This window comes from Lipophrys pholis (assembly GCF_963383615.2).
Source record: "Lipophrys pholis genome assembly, chromosome: 8".
In the NCBI taxonomy this organism is placed as follows: domain Eukaryota; kingdom Metazoa; phylum Chordata; class Actinopteri; order Blenniiformes; family Blenniidae; genus Lipophrys; species Lipophrys pholis.
In genome coordinates, this window is record NC_137630.1 from 12,549,241 (window position 1) to 12,564,918 (window position 15,678).

A 15,678-nucleotide genomic window follows, 5' to 3' on the forward strand; every position below is an offset into this window, starting at 1 on the left:
TCACGGGCGCGCGCAGCCCGGGCTTGTATTTTCCAACTTGGGGGGGGCGGTCGGGTACGAGCCTTAGAGCCACACCTGCGCGGGCACGAGGCGGTGCGCGTGTGAGGAAATGTGTAATGTCAGTGCCATTAAATAGCGTTTATTCTCAGAGGTGTTTTCATTCACAGTAGGACGTTTATCATAAAACCTGGATTTTTAAATGAGAGGTGTTCTTATTATTATTATTATTACAGGCAATGTAAATAAATATCTATGGAAAAATCTCAAAATGTATCACTGTTGTTTTTAAATATCAGAGAAGGATTTTTTTTTTTAAGTTGAAAAAAAGGCTTTTTTGATTTAGTACAAGCCTTTAAAAGTGATGAATACCATTTAATGTGGCCTAAACTGTGGTTTAAGTCTGTTGAAGCTCAGTTATAACTCTCATAACGCATGAGTGTGCATAATGCGCCACCCGGTGGCTGAGTTAGGTATCTCAACACATTCAGAATAACAGCCAAACCTTTATCCTTTAAAAAAAAAAAATTGCTACCCCTGTTTTAAAAAAAATTGAAAATAAAAATCAGTGAATGTTTCATACAAACAGCAGATTTGTCATTAATCTGATAATTAAAAAAAAAATCTAATCAACTTTGAAATGAAGTGTCTCAATTCTTACAACTGTTGCATTTCAGTTTTCAACATTCAGTATTTTTAAGATATGCTCTAAAAATTGACTCGCCAAGCAAAAATAACTAGATAATAATTTTACAAACTCAAACAGGATTTAATATCATCTCCTCACTCAGCCAAAGAACCCCCCCCCCCCCCCCCCCCCCCCCATGTCTTTTTAACCATTTTGTCATAAAGCTGGGGGATTTGCGAGCACAGGTAGAAGATTGATGCTGTGCATCCACATACATAGGCAGGAACTTCCACCAATTTAGAGGTACCCTGAACTCAAGGTGTTTACGGTTGATCAGTTTGGTTGAAGCCAGGAGCTTCACCTCGGATAACTGCACCACACCAGGGGAAGCAGATTCACTTCAACACAGGCCTCTTTCTGCTGCAGCTATTCGTGTTTGTGCAGTAGAGAAACTGGGAGATGAGGATCAGGTTTGTGAAGATGGAAAACATCAGTGTGACTGCTTGAATCGGTTGCTGGCTTGTGAGGTAGAAACCTGCAAGGCTGCTCGCATTTACACTGTAGAGGGAGAAGAAGCATCCGATTGACATGGCCTCCTCCATTTTACAGGTTTGCCATAAATGTACTATAAAGATCACGTTGGTCTTCAGGTTGAGAACTGCAAAAAAATTAATCTTCATGACCAGCAGGCCAAAGTTTGAACACTTTTACCAGAGAGATTTATGAATAATTGTAAACTTGATACATCAATGAAAACACATGAATTCAATGTTTCGAACAACAGTTCTGTATTAAGTTTGTTTTTGTATTTTTGGAAGGAGGTTTGTGGTCCACAAATCAGGAACAGGGGTGCCAGTTGGCCATTTCTCATGTAGAAACTTCAGTTTAATGGTGCAGCAGAAGGACATTTTTTGGGGCCCATATCAAATATGAAATATCTACACTTTTTTTCTTTTTAGCATTTTGTATGGAGAAATATTTCATCACTTACAATGAAATCAATCAAATGTATGAAGGTTAATACAATTCAAAGTACTTAATAGATGAGCTTTTTTAAGTGATTTAAATGCAAAAAAAAGACAATGTAAAACCAGTATTTAAACATAGAAAATAAATGAATGAAATGTAATAAACTGAATATTTAATTCGGAGGAACAAGACTGTATGAGCCTATAAATTAAAATACAAAAAACACAAAAAAACCAACTAATGAATGAATAATATTGTCTATCAATTAGAAGCCTAGCTAATTTGAAAATATCTTTAAAAATACAAATAAATGTATAAAAATCTCAAATAAAGGAAACGTGTGCTAGAATGAGATTTATTTTAAAAAGATGTGCTTGGAGGAACAGAACAATACAAAATATAATATAAAAACTACTTTTAAAAACATTATTCAATATATGTGCACCTTACATGAATTAAAAGCAAACAAGTTAGATCCGTTTTTCATTTAATATTTAAAGAATGCCTCGTGGTTTAGTGGTTAGCCAACTGGTGACACAATTTCTTTATTTTTTAATCAATATTGAGTTTGATAATCACTTTAATCCAGTGTTTTCCTTTTAATCCAGATGAAATGTGTTAAATTAGCTTTCTAACTTTGTGCAAGTCACACCTGTGAAGGAATTCCTTTTTTGAAATGAACAAATTATACAAAAGGACAAAACTACAGAGCCCAACATTCATACAATCTTTTTTTTTTTTTAATTTCATATAGAGATAAAGAAACATATTTAACCTAAAACAAAAGTCTGTGCGACAGCCACAGTTACAGAGAGAAGAGAGTCATTAGTGTGAAGAGGGTCAAGAGTAGAGACTGATACAGTGAATGAAATCAGTGAAAACTATTTCATTTCAAAATTTTTTAAATAAAACCGCCATTGACCTTTGACAGAATGAAGAGAACAACCAGCAGCAATCAGAGTTCAATCCAGAGGGTTTTTTTTTTGTTTTTGTTTTTAATCTTCAGGTCACAGGGGGTGCTGTTCTTCCAAACTCACCGCTCCTTCTCTTTAATCCCACAGAGCTGGAGGTGATTGTGTTGTTGGGCAAAGTGGCTAAAAGATTCGACAAAGTCACCAACTGCACACGCAGCTACCAGAACACGCATCAGAACTGATGATGCAGACAAGAATGACAACAAATAAAGAGGAAAAACAAGCTTATTAAAGTAAGCAGATGAAGACGCATGTGATATTAGACTTTAATAGGGCTCCGTGTAAAATGAATGTCTCACTTTTGTGGGACATTAGGCGGCAGTGTCGAGTCACTTTGGTCACCTGACTTTCAAAGATCGATTTCTTAGCAGAGGTCCAGAAAGTAAACGTTTTGTTTTATAAATGTGTTCTGTTTCTATTTGACTCAACATGTTGTGGCTCAAAGTCGTAGCTACCGCGAGTGAAATCCTGAAATCCTTTCCCCGCAATACAAGTCCAACATTACAAAACTGTCTTTGAGTTGAAATCAGGGCTGTCTGCTGTTTTTTTTTCTTCTTCTATTACATCACTCTTAAATACACATGTGAGAACGTCAGCTTAAAACATTGAAACGTTGGAAAAACGGTTGAATAAATAGTGTGTACTGTAGGAGTATCTTCTCACGTCCGTTCCAGTTTCTTCGTTGTGTGGAGTGAATCCCAGCAGTGAGCCTAGTGAAGCAGGTCTGCAGCTGGCGCTTTAGGATTAATAATATTACGGAGCCCAGCTGAACGTACAAGTCCTTGAAGCAATCGAACAGAACTTTAAAACACATTTTACGCCAACATGACCCACTGCAAACACTAAATTTGGGAAGCTGAGCGACGCTTACGTACACGATGAGGCGGGATCTTTTCTTTACGCGCTAACAAAACCACAAACGGCTCCGATTTCAGGGGAACTGCAAAGCAGCAATAGTTTGGCGAAGCCACAAGAGGGAGCGATGAGTCAAGGTCCCGATACCGCCAGATAGTGCCGAATGAACACGGCTGTGACTCGCTACTGCCTCACTCAATTCCACATATTGTACCAAGAAGTATATTATTATTATTTTCATTTGTCCAAACTTGAAATCAGGACTTAATTTGAACTGTGATGAGATTCATCAAACTGGAGGAAAAAAACCCCCAAAAAAACGACTAGTTGAGAGCAGAGAACTCGTGTGGGTGATTCGTATCCTCTATCAGCCACTTTCACAACAGAAGAAACTCCACAGACTGGATGGAGGGGTTTCAAAGTCGGCATGCCTACGGTACATAAACAGGATAGTTGTGTTGCGGCAGGAGAAGATCTAGAGATAAATGGAGTGTGTTGCCAGCCAGCGATCCAGCCGAGCCTGGAAGGGGTTTGGCGACGCACTGAGTGAGATGGCTCCATCGCTCATTACCCTCTCCCGCATCCTCAGATTCGTCTCCACAGGAAAAAAAAACTGCGATTATTCAGGCAGGCAGCTTTCTCTCTCTTTAAAAGACGTTTACAGGGAGAGCAAACCGGAATCCAGAGGAGGAAAAGAAAAAAAAAAAAAAAAAAAAACATCACAATGTGAAGGAAGTCTGGCTCAAACTCAAACCCTCAGACTACCAACATCCAGATTCCTTCTCACCGATAAAGTTACACGACTTCGCACTTTGCGAATGTTCACGGTGATCTGCAGGCGCTCGGATGTTGCTGATTTTTCACTCTGCAGTGGGAGCGGAGTGAAGCCGGCGTGACAGAGAAGGTCTCAACATGACATAAACTTCTATCTCTGAGAGCAGGTTGAGATTTTTCGACATCCCCGCTTTAGATTCAGGACTGAAACACTAACATTGAGTAAAGGAGCGGCCCGACCATGAAACCTGTGGCTAAGACGAGAGCACAATGAAGTCACCAGGAGGACAAACAAGACGGAACACGCAGCTTCTAATATGGCTTATCATTTCCCCTTCAAACACCATTCCTCACGAAAAACAAAACAAACAAACAAAACAAAACCGTTCTGCTGAATCATGGAGAGACACGTTTACAGACTTTCTTAAGTTTTCACAAATGATTTCTACCATTTGTTTAAAAGCGGAGAGTCCGGTCCTGCAACGCTACACGCCAACACAACATCAACTATGTGAGAACACGTATCAGGAATCTGTCCCAGGTCAGATTTGCAACAAATTAAAAGGTGCCGAGTTTGTATCAAACATCAAAGGTGGATTCCACATGTCGGGGCGTTTGTTATGGAGTTCTCTGTAGAGTTCTATAATACATGCAACGAGCTTGTATCATTAGACAAAGTATCTGAATGTGAATGAGGTTTCTGTGTTTGATAGAGGTTTTGTGTAGTTTGCCACCTACGAAACCTCGGTGTGAGATTTTATTTAACCTCCAGGGCTTACTTTGAGAAAAGGAAATGAATAAATCAAGACAAATCTCCAGGTTTAGTTGATCCATGTGGTGGGTCGTTCCGGACCAGGAAGGATTATCGTTTGGATTGAAACAAGAATTGATAAAAAAAAAAAAAAAAGACTCGTCTGTAAACCTGACGTGTACTTTAAGTTGCTGCGGTGGTCAACTCGGGTTCCGGCGGCAACTTTGTGTCCATTCAGCACCGTTGATCACTCAAAATCTTATTATACCTGAAAATGGTAAAAATGACTACATTTGACACCATTTCTGTCCACGTTTACAATTCAACTAAAGTCACACCTGTCAAACAGAGCGGGAACGACTTGCACATTTCATTCCGTTTCACCACAAACCGAAACAAGGAAATATGCTTTCTTAACTCGTTGAAGAATCTGTGACTTCGTGCTTACACGTTTGGCAATCTGGTTTCAACTTATCGTCACTGTAATTGTGTCGTCTGAACTCATTTATTGTCGGTCTATAATTGTAATTAATAGAGACAGTTAAGTGAAATTGGGAAGTCGTTGATTTGCCAGTTACCATAACAGAATGCGACATTTACACGGCGGGAGGTCGGCGGACAAAATGAAGAGAGCTTCAGATTTGTGGGAAGTTCGCGGTCATCTCCGTGGAACAACGAGGCTGCCCATCAGCCTCTTGGTCAAATTCATTCTCCCCTTCCTGGAGTCTGAGTGCGAGGAAGGTGAGGAGGGGAGCGAGTGCCGGGTTTGACTACTGATCAGTGCGGGGATCGTCGGTCCTCGTGGGGTCGGGGCCGACGGAGCACAGAAACACACACTGACCACTAATGAACCAGCGTGAAGACAAACTGTAGAAAACCATCAGTCCAGAATGTAGATCTCTATCCTGCACTTGGTGACTACATCAAATGCATCCAGATCACTATTGCTTGAATAATTCTCACATCATTTCAGATCCCAAAATGTGGATGATCAGAATTTAACTGTAAAAAAAAAAAAAAAAAGAAGAGAAAAAACAGCAGCAAAAAAATCCCAGACTCAGTCAAATTTTAACTCGTAAACCAAGATCAGCATCAGCGGGTGTGTCTGAGCGTCACGCCGTCAACACGTTAGTCAGCAGAAATGAAGCATTTGCCTTATTTGCATGGAGACAGGAAAATAAAATTAAAAAAAACAACATGTGGCAAAGTGGGGCATTAGAAAATAGAATAAAAATAAAAGCATGAGGATCAAAAAGAGAACCCAGGCTGAGACTGAACCTGGTCTGGAAAACTCTTTCCACCTGGCACTTCTTTGCACCTTGTCGTTTGGTATGGGAGTTCATCAGCAGGATTGACCTGCAGCAGCTTCTTTCTGGTCCAGCACCGCCCGCTGAGTCCACAGGTCTCGTGTCCCACTCCTGCTACTCGGTGGAACAAAAGCTAAGACATCCTCTGCGGCGTCACATCCGGCGTGAGTCTCTGTGGCTTCTTCATGACAGGCCATCCAGGAACAAACACGGCTGCTCCCAAGAAGACTTACAAAAAGAATCTCGCACACCCATTCTGTTATTTATTTTGAAAGCAGGAGGAAGAGACACATGAAGCAGTGAACAGCGACTCTGCAGGTTGGGGATCGAATCCGGACAAGACGGGATCTTCTGACTTTCAGAAGGAAGAATAGAAGTGAAGTGTTCAGTTCGCCCTGTCAGAATTCACAACCACAAAGTCTGATCGGTACGGTCTTCTGGGCTTCACGATGTTGACGGAGGAGTTTGCGTGCACACGGCGGTGTGTGCGGATTGGCCCAAGATCTTGAGCGCGATACTGAGTGTATGTCTAATCACTGCCACTGAATACACCTGCATACTAGTCAGGGAGGCTGAACACACTAGTATACTTGCCAGTGACATCGAAATGAGCGTGCATTACTGTACACGTGTGTCCTCGCTGCTACGACCTGGAGGGGGCGTCCTCGAAGCTGATGATGCTGGACTCCGGGTGCTGCACCCCGCTCGAGGAAGGCGCCCCGCCGCTCTGCGACATGGAGGATGAGGAGGTGGAGGAGAGGGACATGCCGGCGGCGCCCCCGGCTGTTCTCGGTGCGGAGGAGGAGAGGTCGCGTCCACCTGGGAGCAGCGGCTGCGTGTCGGTTCTCACTTCGTCCTCGTCCTCGTCTTCCTCGTCGTCCATGCTGGGCCACGCCGACTGGTCCTCCACGCGCTTTAGGCGCTCGTTCAGAGCTTTTAGGGCCAGTTGTCTGGGGGGGGGGAATCAAAACAGCCATGTTCTTTAATGACAGCAGGAAGAAGTACAGCTGTAACATGCGTGCAACCCGGCAGGGCGTCAAACACATTTTAGTTCAGGAGCCACATGCGGTGCAATTTCATCTCGAGTGATTCGGACCAGTGAAATAGTGCCTCAATAACTTTTCTTTGTCGTGGTGCAGAGTATAACTGATGAAAATGTCGATAGTTTCACAAAATCAAAACAGTTACTCCCCAAAATGCCGGAAATCTCAACATGAAGCCAATTTTTATGATACTTTCTGGTACAAAATACTGAAAAATACAGCACAAAAAACTTATCCTGTAGCTGTTTGGACCCACGGGCCTTATGTTTGACACCCCTGATTTATAGTCGTTTCAACACTGTGGGAGAACTGGTGGTGCAGATTTTGTCGAATTCTCACTGAAATAAATGAAACCTCATGTACAAGTTGGGGAAAGAAACTTCATGAATGGCTCCCTGAGCAAAAAGCCAAGGCGGACACGTGGCGTCAAACCTGAGCCAAATTAAACCTGCGGATCACATGACCTGCTGAGGCGTGCGTCCCTGGAGGAGAAGAGTCAAAACCATGATCCCGCTATGTACTGCGTAAAATTCTCCCGGAGCGAAGACCACCTCGCTCACAGCTGCATTTCTCCAGATCATCAATTTTCAATTTGGACTGTGTATAAAAAGCTTTTCTGATGTTATTTACTTTTGACAAACATCATTTGCATTCCATTTTAATTCCTTACATTACTTGCGCTCTCATGTTTGTCTCTATTAGCTGCTTTCAAACAGGTTCAGCTTGAGGAGCTGACTTTGTCTAAACACGTGAGGATTCACTCCTTAAAAAGAAAAAGTGTAGTTAAGTGAGCGTGGACTCAACAATGACCAATGATCATAAATAATATGTGTGACTGTGATCATTAAGTCAATTCAGCCAAGAAGACACACCCTCGACGTACCACAAACCCATTAGAACATGTGTAGATTGTTTTTAACGGGAGTGGAAAAAACCAAAAGCTTTTGAGACGTTCTGTAAATGTTGTGATCGGGGATGGGAAACACACCCTGAAGATACAAGTGAGAGTTCTCACTGCCGAGACGCATAACAAAAGTCTTTATGCGGTGAACAGAGGACACATTGTCAGCAGGGGTTGTCATCGAGCAGTTATTTTCTTTTCGGTTGCTAAATGCAAGATAAAAATAGCTTTCAGACTCAGGAGGACAAATGTTGATATTGTTTCTCTGTATTGCGATTGAATTACACTGACTTCAGCTATGAACTTACATTAGTTCGGATTACTGCTCCAATATGAAGGGTACCACTCGACTGGATTTATCCCAACATTTCTGCTGATTTGATTTTTCCAAACATATTTATTAAGTGATGGACAATTTAATCCTGGACAACAACTAGTTGCTTATCACATGGTCCATTCAGTTGGAGTCCGGCCTCTGAATCACCAGATAATCAAGGTTAAATATTGACAAAAGATTAGAGTTTCACGTTTATCGCTGCTGCATGTGTGTCATATTGGAAGAAAGGAATCAACCAGCTGGAATACAGGCGAACAAATACTGCAGTTCAGTTAGGAGGAAAAAAAGAAACCAGACAAGTATGAGTATTATATGAAGATATTTCATTTCAGGCCGTGTCATAAGTGTGAACAATGATGACAATCTGTATGAGAGTGAGAAAGAGTGTGTGTGTGTGTGTGTGTGTGTGTGTGTGTGTGTGTGTGTGTGTGTGTGTGTGTGTGTGTGTGTGTGTGTGTGTGTGTGTGTGTGAGTGCGTGCGTGTGTGAGTGCGTGCGTGTGTGGAGCAGTGAAACGTGAAGAGAAATGATTTCTGACAGCTTTAAGGTGTGAAGCTCATTTAAAGTCCACAAACTGAAGTTACAGCTCAGCCAAGTTGGGCCACTTCTGGTTGACGTCACAGACGATCATCATGATCAAGATAGCCAGTCAGTAATCATGTCTCCACATCGGCCCCAAAACAATCCGCCAGTTGTCACCATATATATCTTGCTTGAGCTGCTGTTGATCTTTTTACATGCTGCTGAAATCCTGGGCCGGGATTTTGTGTTAAACTCAAACTTTTCCAGTCCGACTGCTCTGTATCACATTCAGGAGGACTTTGACATTCAGTGGCAGCATCTGAGTTTTAGTTTAGCTCTGAGAACTTAGATTTTAGTTGACTTGTTTAAAAGTTCACTTTTATTCCGACTAACATCATGACTTCTTTAGGTGTCACGTAAACGGACTGAAAAAAAGATCCCAGAGGCTCAGCAGACTCTGCTGCTGTAAATACCAAAGAGAACAATTATTTTAATAGACCAGTGTGCTGAGAAAATTAAATGGGTGTGTGTACTTGCATTAGGTGAAGTGATGCGAGTTATGAGCGAGTTGCAGAACAGCTAACAGACGATATCTGGCTCACATTGTTCACATCATATGAACGATACAGGTTTTTTTTTTTGTGTGACTCTCTTATTCTGACTGCGACTCACCTCCTTCTTTCTGCATCCTGCGGGTCCGTTCCTGGGAGGCTGATGGTGATGGAGGAGGGCGCGCCCACATCGTATCTCTTCACCATCTTCCTGCACACCTTTATCTTGACCAGGGCGGCGTGGACCAGGCCCGCCAACAGTCCCACGGCTGGCTGCAGCGCCTCAGGGAAAAAACTTGCGAAGGCAAAGTGGTCGGACATGTCCCCGCGGCCCCGGCTGTGCCTCTGGTAGAAGCGGAGGTAGACCCAGCCAGACAGGGCGCCGAAGCTGTACGAAGCCAGGGGAGCGGAGCTGTCGAGCAGCCCGGACAGACGCAGTAAGGCCAGGAGCAGCAGGACCAGAGCAGGAGCTGCTTTGAGTCTCACCTATGAAGAAAAGAGAAAGGAGCCATGAGCGCGGCCATCCTCGTGCCCACAGACGGCCTCAGCTGGCAGTTCCCACTTTTCACTCAACCAGCAGGACTGAGGAATGGGAACACCAAACAATAGCTGGTTACATGCCAGGTAACGGCCGGCAGTCCTGCTGAAGCGGCCTGACATTTTTGCTGGTGTTTGTTTCCTATCCTGCTAAAATAACTCAAAAAAATGAAAATGAAGTGACCGAGTTGCAGAGACAAAGATTCACGGCACATGTGGGCAGCTAACGGAGTTTCAGGGTTATATTAGAAATGTGAAACTAACAGGTAAACACCGGCAGTGTGATGATGCTATATCCTAATGCATGTATTATCAGACCACACGGATGCTTCACAGAACAATCAACAGCTGAACCACCAACCAGGATGTCTTTATCAGTACCAGTTAATTAAACTGCTCGGTATCCTCATAAGAGAGTTAATATTGATTATCACAAAGAGACACGGCAACAAAAAAAATAAATGGAGGAGTTGCTGCCATAAAATACTAAATAAACATCTCAACCGTCAGAACAATGTGAAACTCTTTTTCCACTGTTCACAGATGAGCTGCCACTTTCATTTGCATATAAATCATTTGGGGGATCACTGCACGACAAAGTGATCTCTTACTTCAATACAACAGCCCCAAAAAGTCCCTCCTTGTGTTTCATACTGTTGTTGTTTATGCAACTGTGAGATGTATTGGATTATATTGTCAATAGTTAGTCGTATGTCCTGTTTCAAGTCTGTTGGCACACGTAATGCATACAAAGAATTGAAGAATTTCCCTTTGGGATTAATGAAGTATTTCTATTCTATACCAAATATTTTACTGGATCAAACCAGAAAGTTCTGTACACAAACACCGTAACATTTTCTTGCTGGTCCAATTCATAGTACCATACAGTGAGACTTCCATTGTCTTATGACTATTTTTATATTTATCCTGTGAGCAGCAGTGTCACAATACAATTATTGTTGTTTTTTTTTTTTTACCAGGGTTGTCAAATTCATTTAGGCTGAACATTTAATCCCAATTGAGCCAGAGACCAGTACAACAACAGCATATTGACCTAAACTTTCCATATTACGGAGTATGATTTTGCACTTTTTTAAAAAACCCATAAAGAACAACATGAAACTCTGCTTCACATAAATAGGAGCCTGAAATCATCTTTGCCACGTTTTTGTCAATTCACTTCACAGTATGGATTTAATGCTGATGTAACTTAAACAAAAAATAAGAGGCTGCTTAGTTGAAGATCTTAGTGTTGTGTTATGGCTGCTTATCATTAAATGTTTTAAATCGGCGTATCATCCAGCACGTTCCTCTCTAAAGCCTCACCTGTGGCACTCGAAGGACTGTTGTATCCCCCATGGTCTGCTTCAGGGCCACCAGGACACCTCCCAGGAACCCGGCTGCCCCGTTGACTCGCACATCAAACAGGTAGTCCAGGTCAAAGGTGGCCACGTAGGTGAGGAGGTAGGAGAGGCCAGCCAGGAGGCCTGCAGACACATTAACCACTGCAAAGAAGATCAGGAGCTCCAGGGCACCCCACAAAGGCTCCAGCAGGCGCCCGCAGGCCATGACTGTCCCCACGTTGGCTGCCACACCCCAGATGTGCTGCTCCACCACCCCATGGGTCACCAGTGTCCACACCCAGAAGTTGGGAGGAAAAAGGTAGCCTGGGGTCACCCCCAGGGCGTATGGTGTGTCGACGGCCCATGACAGCAGGTAGAGCAGGACCACCACAGCACTGATCGTCTTCACCACCACACTGGTGCTGGCGAGGGCTGCCAGGAAGTGTTGTCGGGCCACAGGCAGGTACCGATTCATCGTGATCTGTCTTGAAGGGTCTTCTTTTGAACAAATACACCCAAGGGAGTGAAAAAGACAGTCAGTTGCTTGTGTTACGGCAGTGGCAGGATGCTAATGTGAGATTGTTAATGCCAGGTAAGACAGCATCAAAAACCCCCAGCCAGCGAGAGTCTTCATCCGGGACACTACCTGAACCTGTAGTTTTGGTAATCAGTCTTCCTTGTGTTGATCTTTGTTGTGAAATTCAATGAGAGACTTCACCTTTACAACATGTTCCTGTTACAACCAGATAGTAAAATACTGAGGAAAACAAGCAGCCGGGCAGATTCTTCCAGCTCAAACTTTGGGTTGCAGTAGATAAGCCTTCAGGTGTGATAACCTCAGCAAAAGGACCTTTACTTAACCAACCTGACGACCTTCAGGAGGCGTAAACTAAAGCAGAACAAGCTTCCTCACCAGCTATCAGAGAGGTGGAAGGAGCCCAGTCTGCTGATCCTGACGTACACAAACCACAGACTGCCAAGTTGTTCACATCCTGGCTGACTTAGCCTGCTACGGTTAGCGTCCTTTAACAACCAGCTCCAATGCGGAAGAGCGGAGAAGCAACGTCTTCAGGTGGAGACAGAGTCGATGGGGTCAGTAAAAACCTGGTGGGTGACAGCAGCAGCAGACAGGATCCGGTCCCTCTCCCTCCCTCTCGGCCCGGCGACTCGGGGGCTGAAGCCGAGGATTTCCCGGAGCTAGCAACAGGCCCGCAAAACAATGTGAGAGACGCCCCCGAACCTGCGCCACTTCCCGGGAACTCCTCCGTCTTTATCGCACCGCCTCAGCTTCATTCGTTTATTTATTTTTTGTCCCTCTGTCTTCTGAGAGTTGGCTGCCGGAGAAAATGATAAATAAATTGTCTGGGCAGGCACTTCTCCTCCCAGTCCGTCCACTCAGCTAAGTGACCTGCGCCGTCTGCCACCGTCATCAGCTAAAACGTCAAGTCACGTAACGTATCAGCGCGCAAAGCACTCTGGGAAACTGAGTTCTCACAAATAGATCGCTAGATAGATAGATAGATAGATAGATAGATAGATAGATAGATAGATAGATAGATAGATAGATAGATAGATAGATAGATAGATAGATATCCCCTTTATTGTCCCACAATGGGAACATTTAGACTGTTACTGCATCCTGTAAAATATATATAATTAATATGAACAATAAATAAGCATATAAAATCAGAAATTGGGCAGGTTACTGGAAGCCATGCTGGTTTGATCCTTTTAATCACCACATTATTTTGGCCACTGATTCTAATCTAATATCTGAATTAAACTTAATATGTCACTGCATTGCATAGGCTATCATTCATTTTGTGGTTGTAGTTCCAAAACACATCAACTCTATACATCCAGAAGACGTCCTCAGAGGATCCAGAATTATAATTTTTTATACATAGCTTGGACATTGTATTTACATCTTGTCTGGACGTCATTAATACTTTTAAAGCAATCATCAGTCTATCACAGGACACACATAGGGGCAATTTAGCATTGCCAATTACAATCACGTGCATGTTTTTGGAATGTGGGAGGAAACCAGAGAACGCAGAGGAAACCCATGGACACACAAGCACCTCCAGGTGAATTTGAACCCTCAACCTTCTCTCTGTGAGGCAAAAGCACTAACCACTGCGCCCAATGAGACAATTGACAATGATCCTCGACAGTGCTGATAAAACATTTACTCATGGACACAGTTGAATTCACAAGATGAAAGTTAAAGTTGCAAGTTTCTCAGTGTAGCTTAAAAAGTTCTGTGCCTTGCGACCAAAACAATAAATGGTCATAATTTAGATATTGTGCATTAAACTTCACATACTGTCCCTTCTTGCCTTTCATGATCTACTTCCCTCATTATTTTAATGACAAATCAATAAATATACAGGCAGTTGGACTTAACAGCTTGTGACCTGTCTCTTTCAACTGATTCTGAGTTTCTTAGATGTCCGTCATTTTTATGTGTCATTTGTCAACGAGTTCTGGCTGTCAAATAGACGTCCAGATTACGGCCTTGACGGATGGACATGAATTCAATGTCTGTAGACGTTGCTTCCTCAGTGGGTGAGTATTCATATTTTATCATTATATTATTAATGAGCGCAAATCTACTATGTTTGTTTCCTTGAATCACACTTTAATTCATATACATATACAAAACATAAAACTAAAACACATACAGATGCATTCAGTTTATTCTGAACCACCTGAACTCACATCACATTTTTCAGTGTAGACAAATCACATACAAATAGGTTGCCACAGGAAAACAGAGAACCGGGACACAGAGTGAACAGCACCCTTCACCCAAAGCTATCAGAAACAAAGATTTAGGACTCATGCATTTCTGAATATGGAATAAAAACATGTGCTACGACACACATGCTTGACTCATGAAGCAGAAACATATTTAGTGATTCAGTCTCCAGCAGCCACATTCTGATTGGATTGCTGCAATCGCCCATTCTTCAGTTTAGGAATAAACTTTCTTCATTGTCTTTCGATAACAGAGGTGGTGGTGATTTGTGCATTTTGCAGTCAGCTGCAGTGATCCAAAGCTGCGCCTCCAATTAACTCAGATGGGGTCCGTTAACTTAACAGAAGCTGCCAAAGCCATGACATGATCAGCTGGGCTTTCCCCACATTGTTTAAAGACTTAGTAATCTTAGTATATGTGAACTTTTGAATCCAAAGAAGAAATTCTCTGTCATTATTGTGGCATTTAGCGAATAGGAATCATTTTGGGAATCCAAACTGACCTACAACAGGAGTTCAATCTGATTTACCTTCAGAAAGAAAGAAAAAAAAAAGGTTTGTGTCTTTTTTATAGTGTATGTAAACTTCTAGTTTCAACTGTACGTTGTATCAAAGCAATGATGCAGATATTAAATCTATCTTTAACAGGCATTGCCTGTTTCATTTTTATGTTTTGTTAGGGGACACATGCTTTGTCATAGCAATTACAGATTTTGGATTGTATTAATAGTAACATCAGACTTTTCTGGATAAGTTTCTAATGAGGACAGAAAAAAGAAATTGCACTCAAATAGCCAAACTCAAATGTAAACCAGATGAAAGAGGAAAGTGTTTTAGGGCATTTTGGTTTTTAAAATGTTAAAATGCTTCTACCAATGATGACTGACAACATGTATGCAAGTTTCATTCTCTCCCAGACTAATATGATATATGATTGGATCACCGTGTTGAAATACATTATAAGCTTCTGGTTGAAGGCATTCTAAAACTGTACATCTGTAAAATATCAACATTTACGAGAAAAAGTTGTATTATTGTCAACATGTCCTTTTTTTAACGAGAGAGAGAGAGAGAGAGAGAGAGAGAGAGAGAGAGAGAGAGATGGTGAAGTTAGGAGGGAACTACATGTAACTACCGATACAGTAAAAGAAAAAAGGGAAAGTACAATTTACGTCATGTTTCTCTTTATTTACAAACTTCAAAAAAACAAACAACAACAAAAGAAGAAGGATCTGAACGTAATCCAGGGTCATACACATCACCCATCAGTAATCTACACAACAGGCTTCGACTGGAGCCAAACCTCACAGACAGCAGATCTCTTTTAATCTTCTCCTCGGCAAAAAATGGAATTCAGACAGTCGTCTCGGCCGGTCCGACCACTTCGATTTGTATAAATAAATATGTAAATTCAAGTAGAGAGCCGT

At 42.3% G+C, this 15,678-nt stretch overlaps 1 protein-coding gene across 3 annotated transcripts; it reads right to left on the reverse strand.

The window, feature by feature from the left end:
• Positions 1–5,255: 5,255 nt before the first annotated feature.
• Positions 5,256–12,928, reverse strand: tmem115 (transmembrane protein 115). Of its 3 annotated transcripts, none has more exons than XM_080470367.1 (4): positions 12,402–12,907; positions 11,472–11,986; positions 9,730–10,094; positions 5,999–7,205 (listed from the first exon to the last, which is right to left on the reverse strand). In XM_080470367.1, exons 2-4 carry the CDS (start codon positions 11,961–11,963, stop codon positions 6,899–6,901), a joined length of 1,164 nt encoding a protein of 387 aa, XP_080326493.1. In that variant the 5' UTR covers positions 11,964–11,986; positions 12,402–12,907; the 3' UTR covers positions 5,999–6,898. The 3 variants fall into 3 exon arrangements, with proteins under 3 accessions (XP_080326492.1, XP_080326493.1, XP_080326494.1); XM_080470368.1 differs by having other exon boundaries at positions 12,593–12,894; XM_080470366.1 differs by having other exon boundaries at positions 5,256–7,205; positions 11,472–12,928.
• Positions 12,929–15,678: the final 2,750 nt, after the last annotated feature.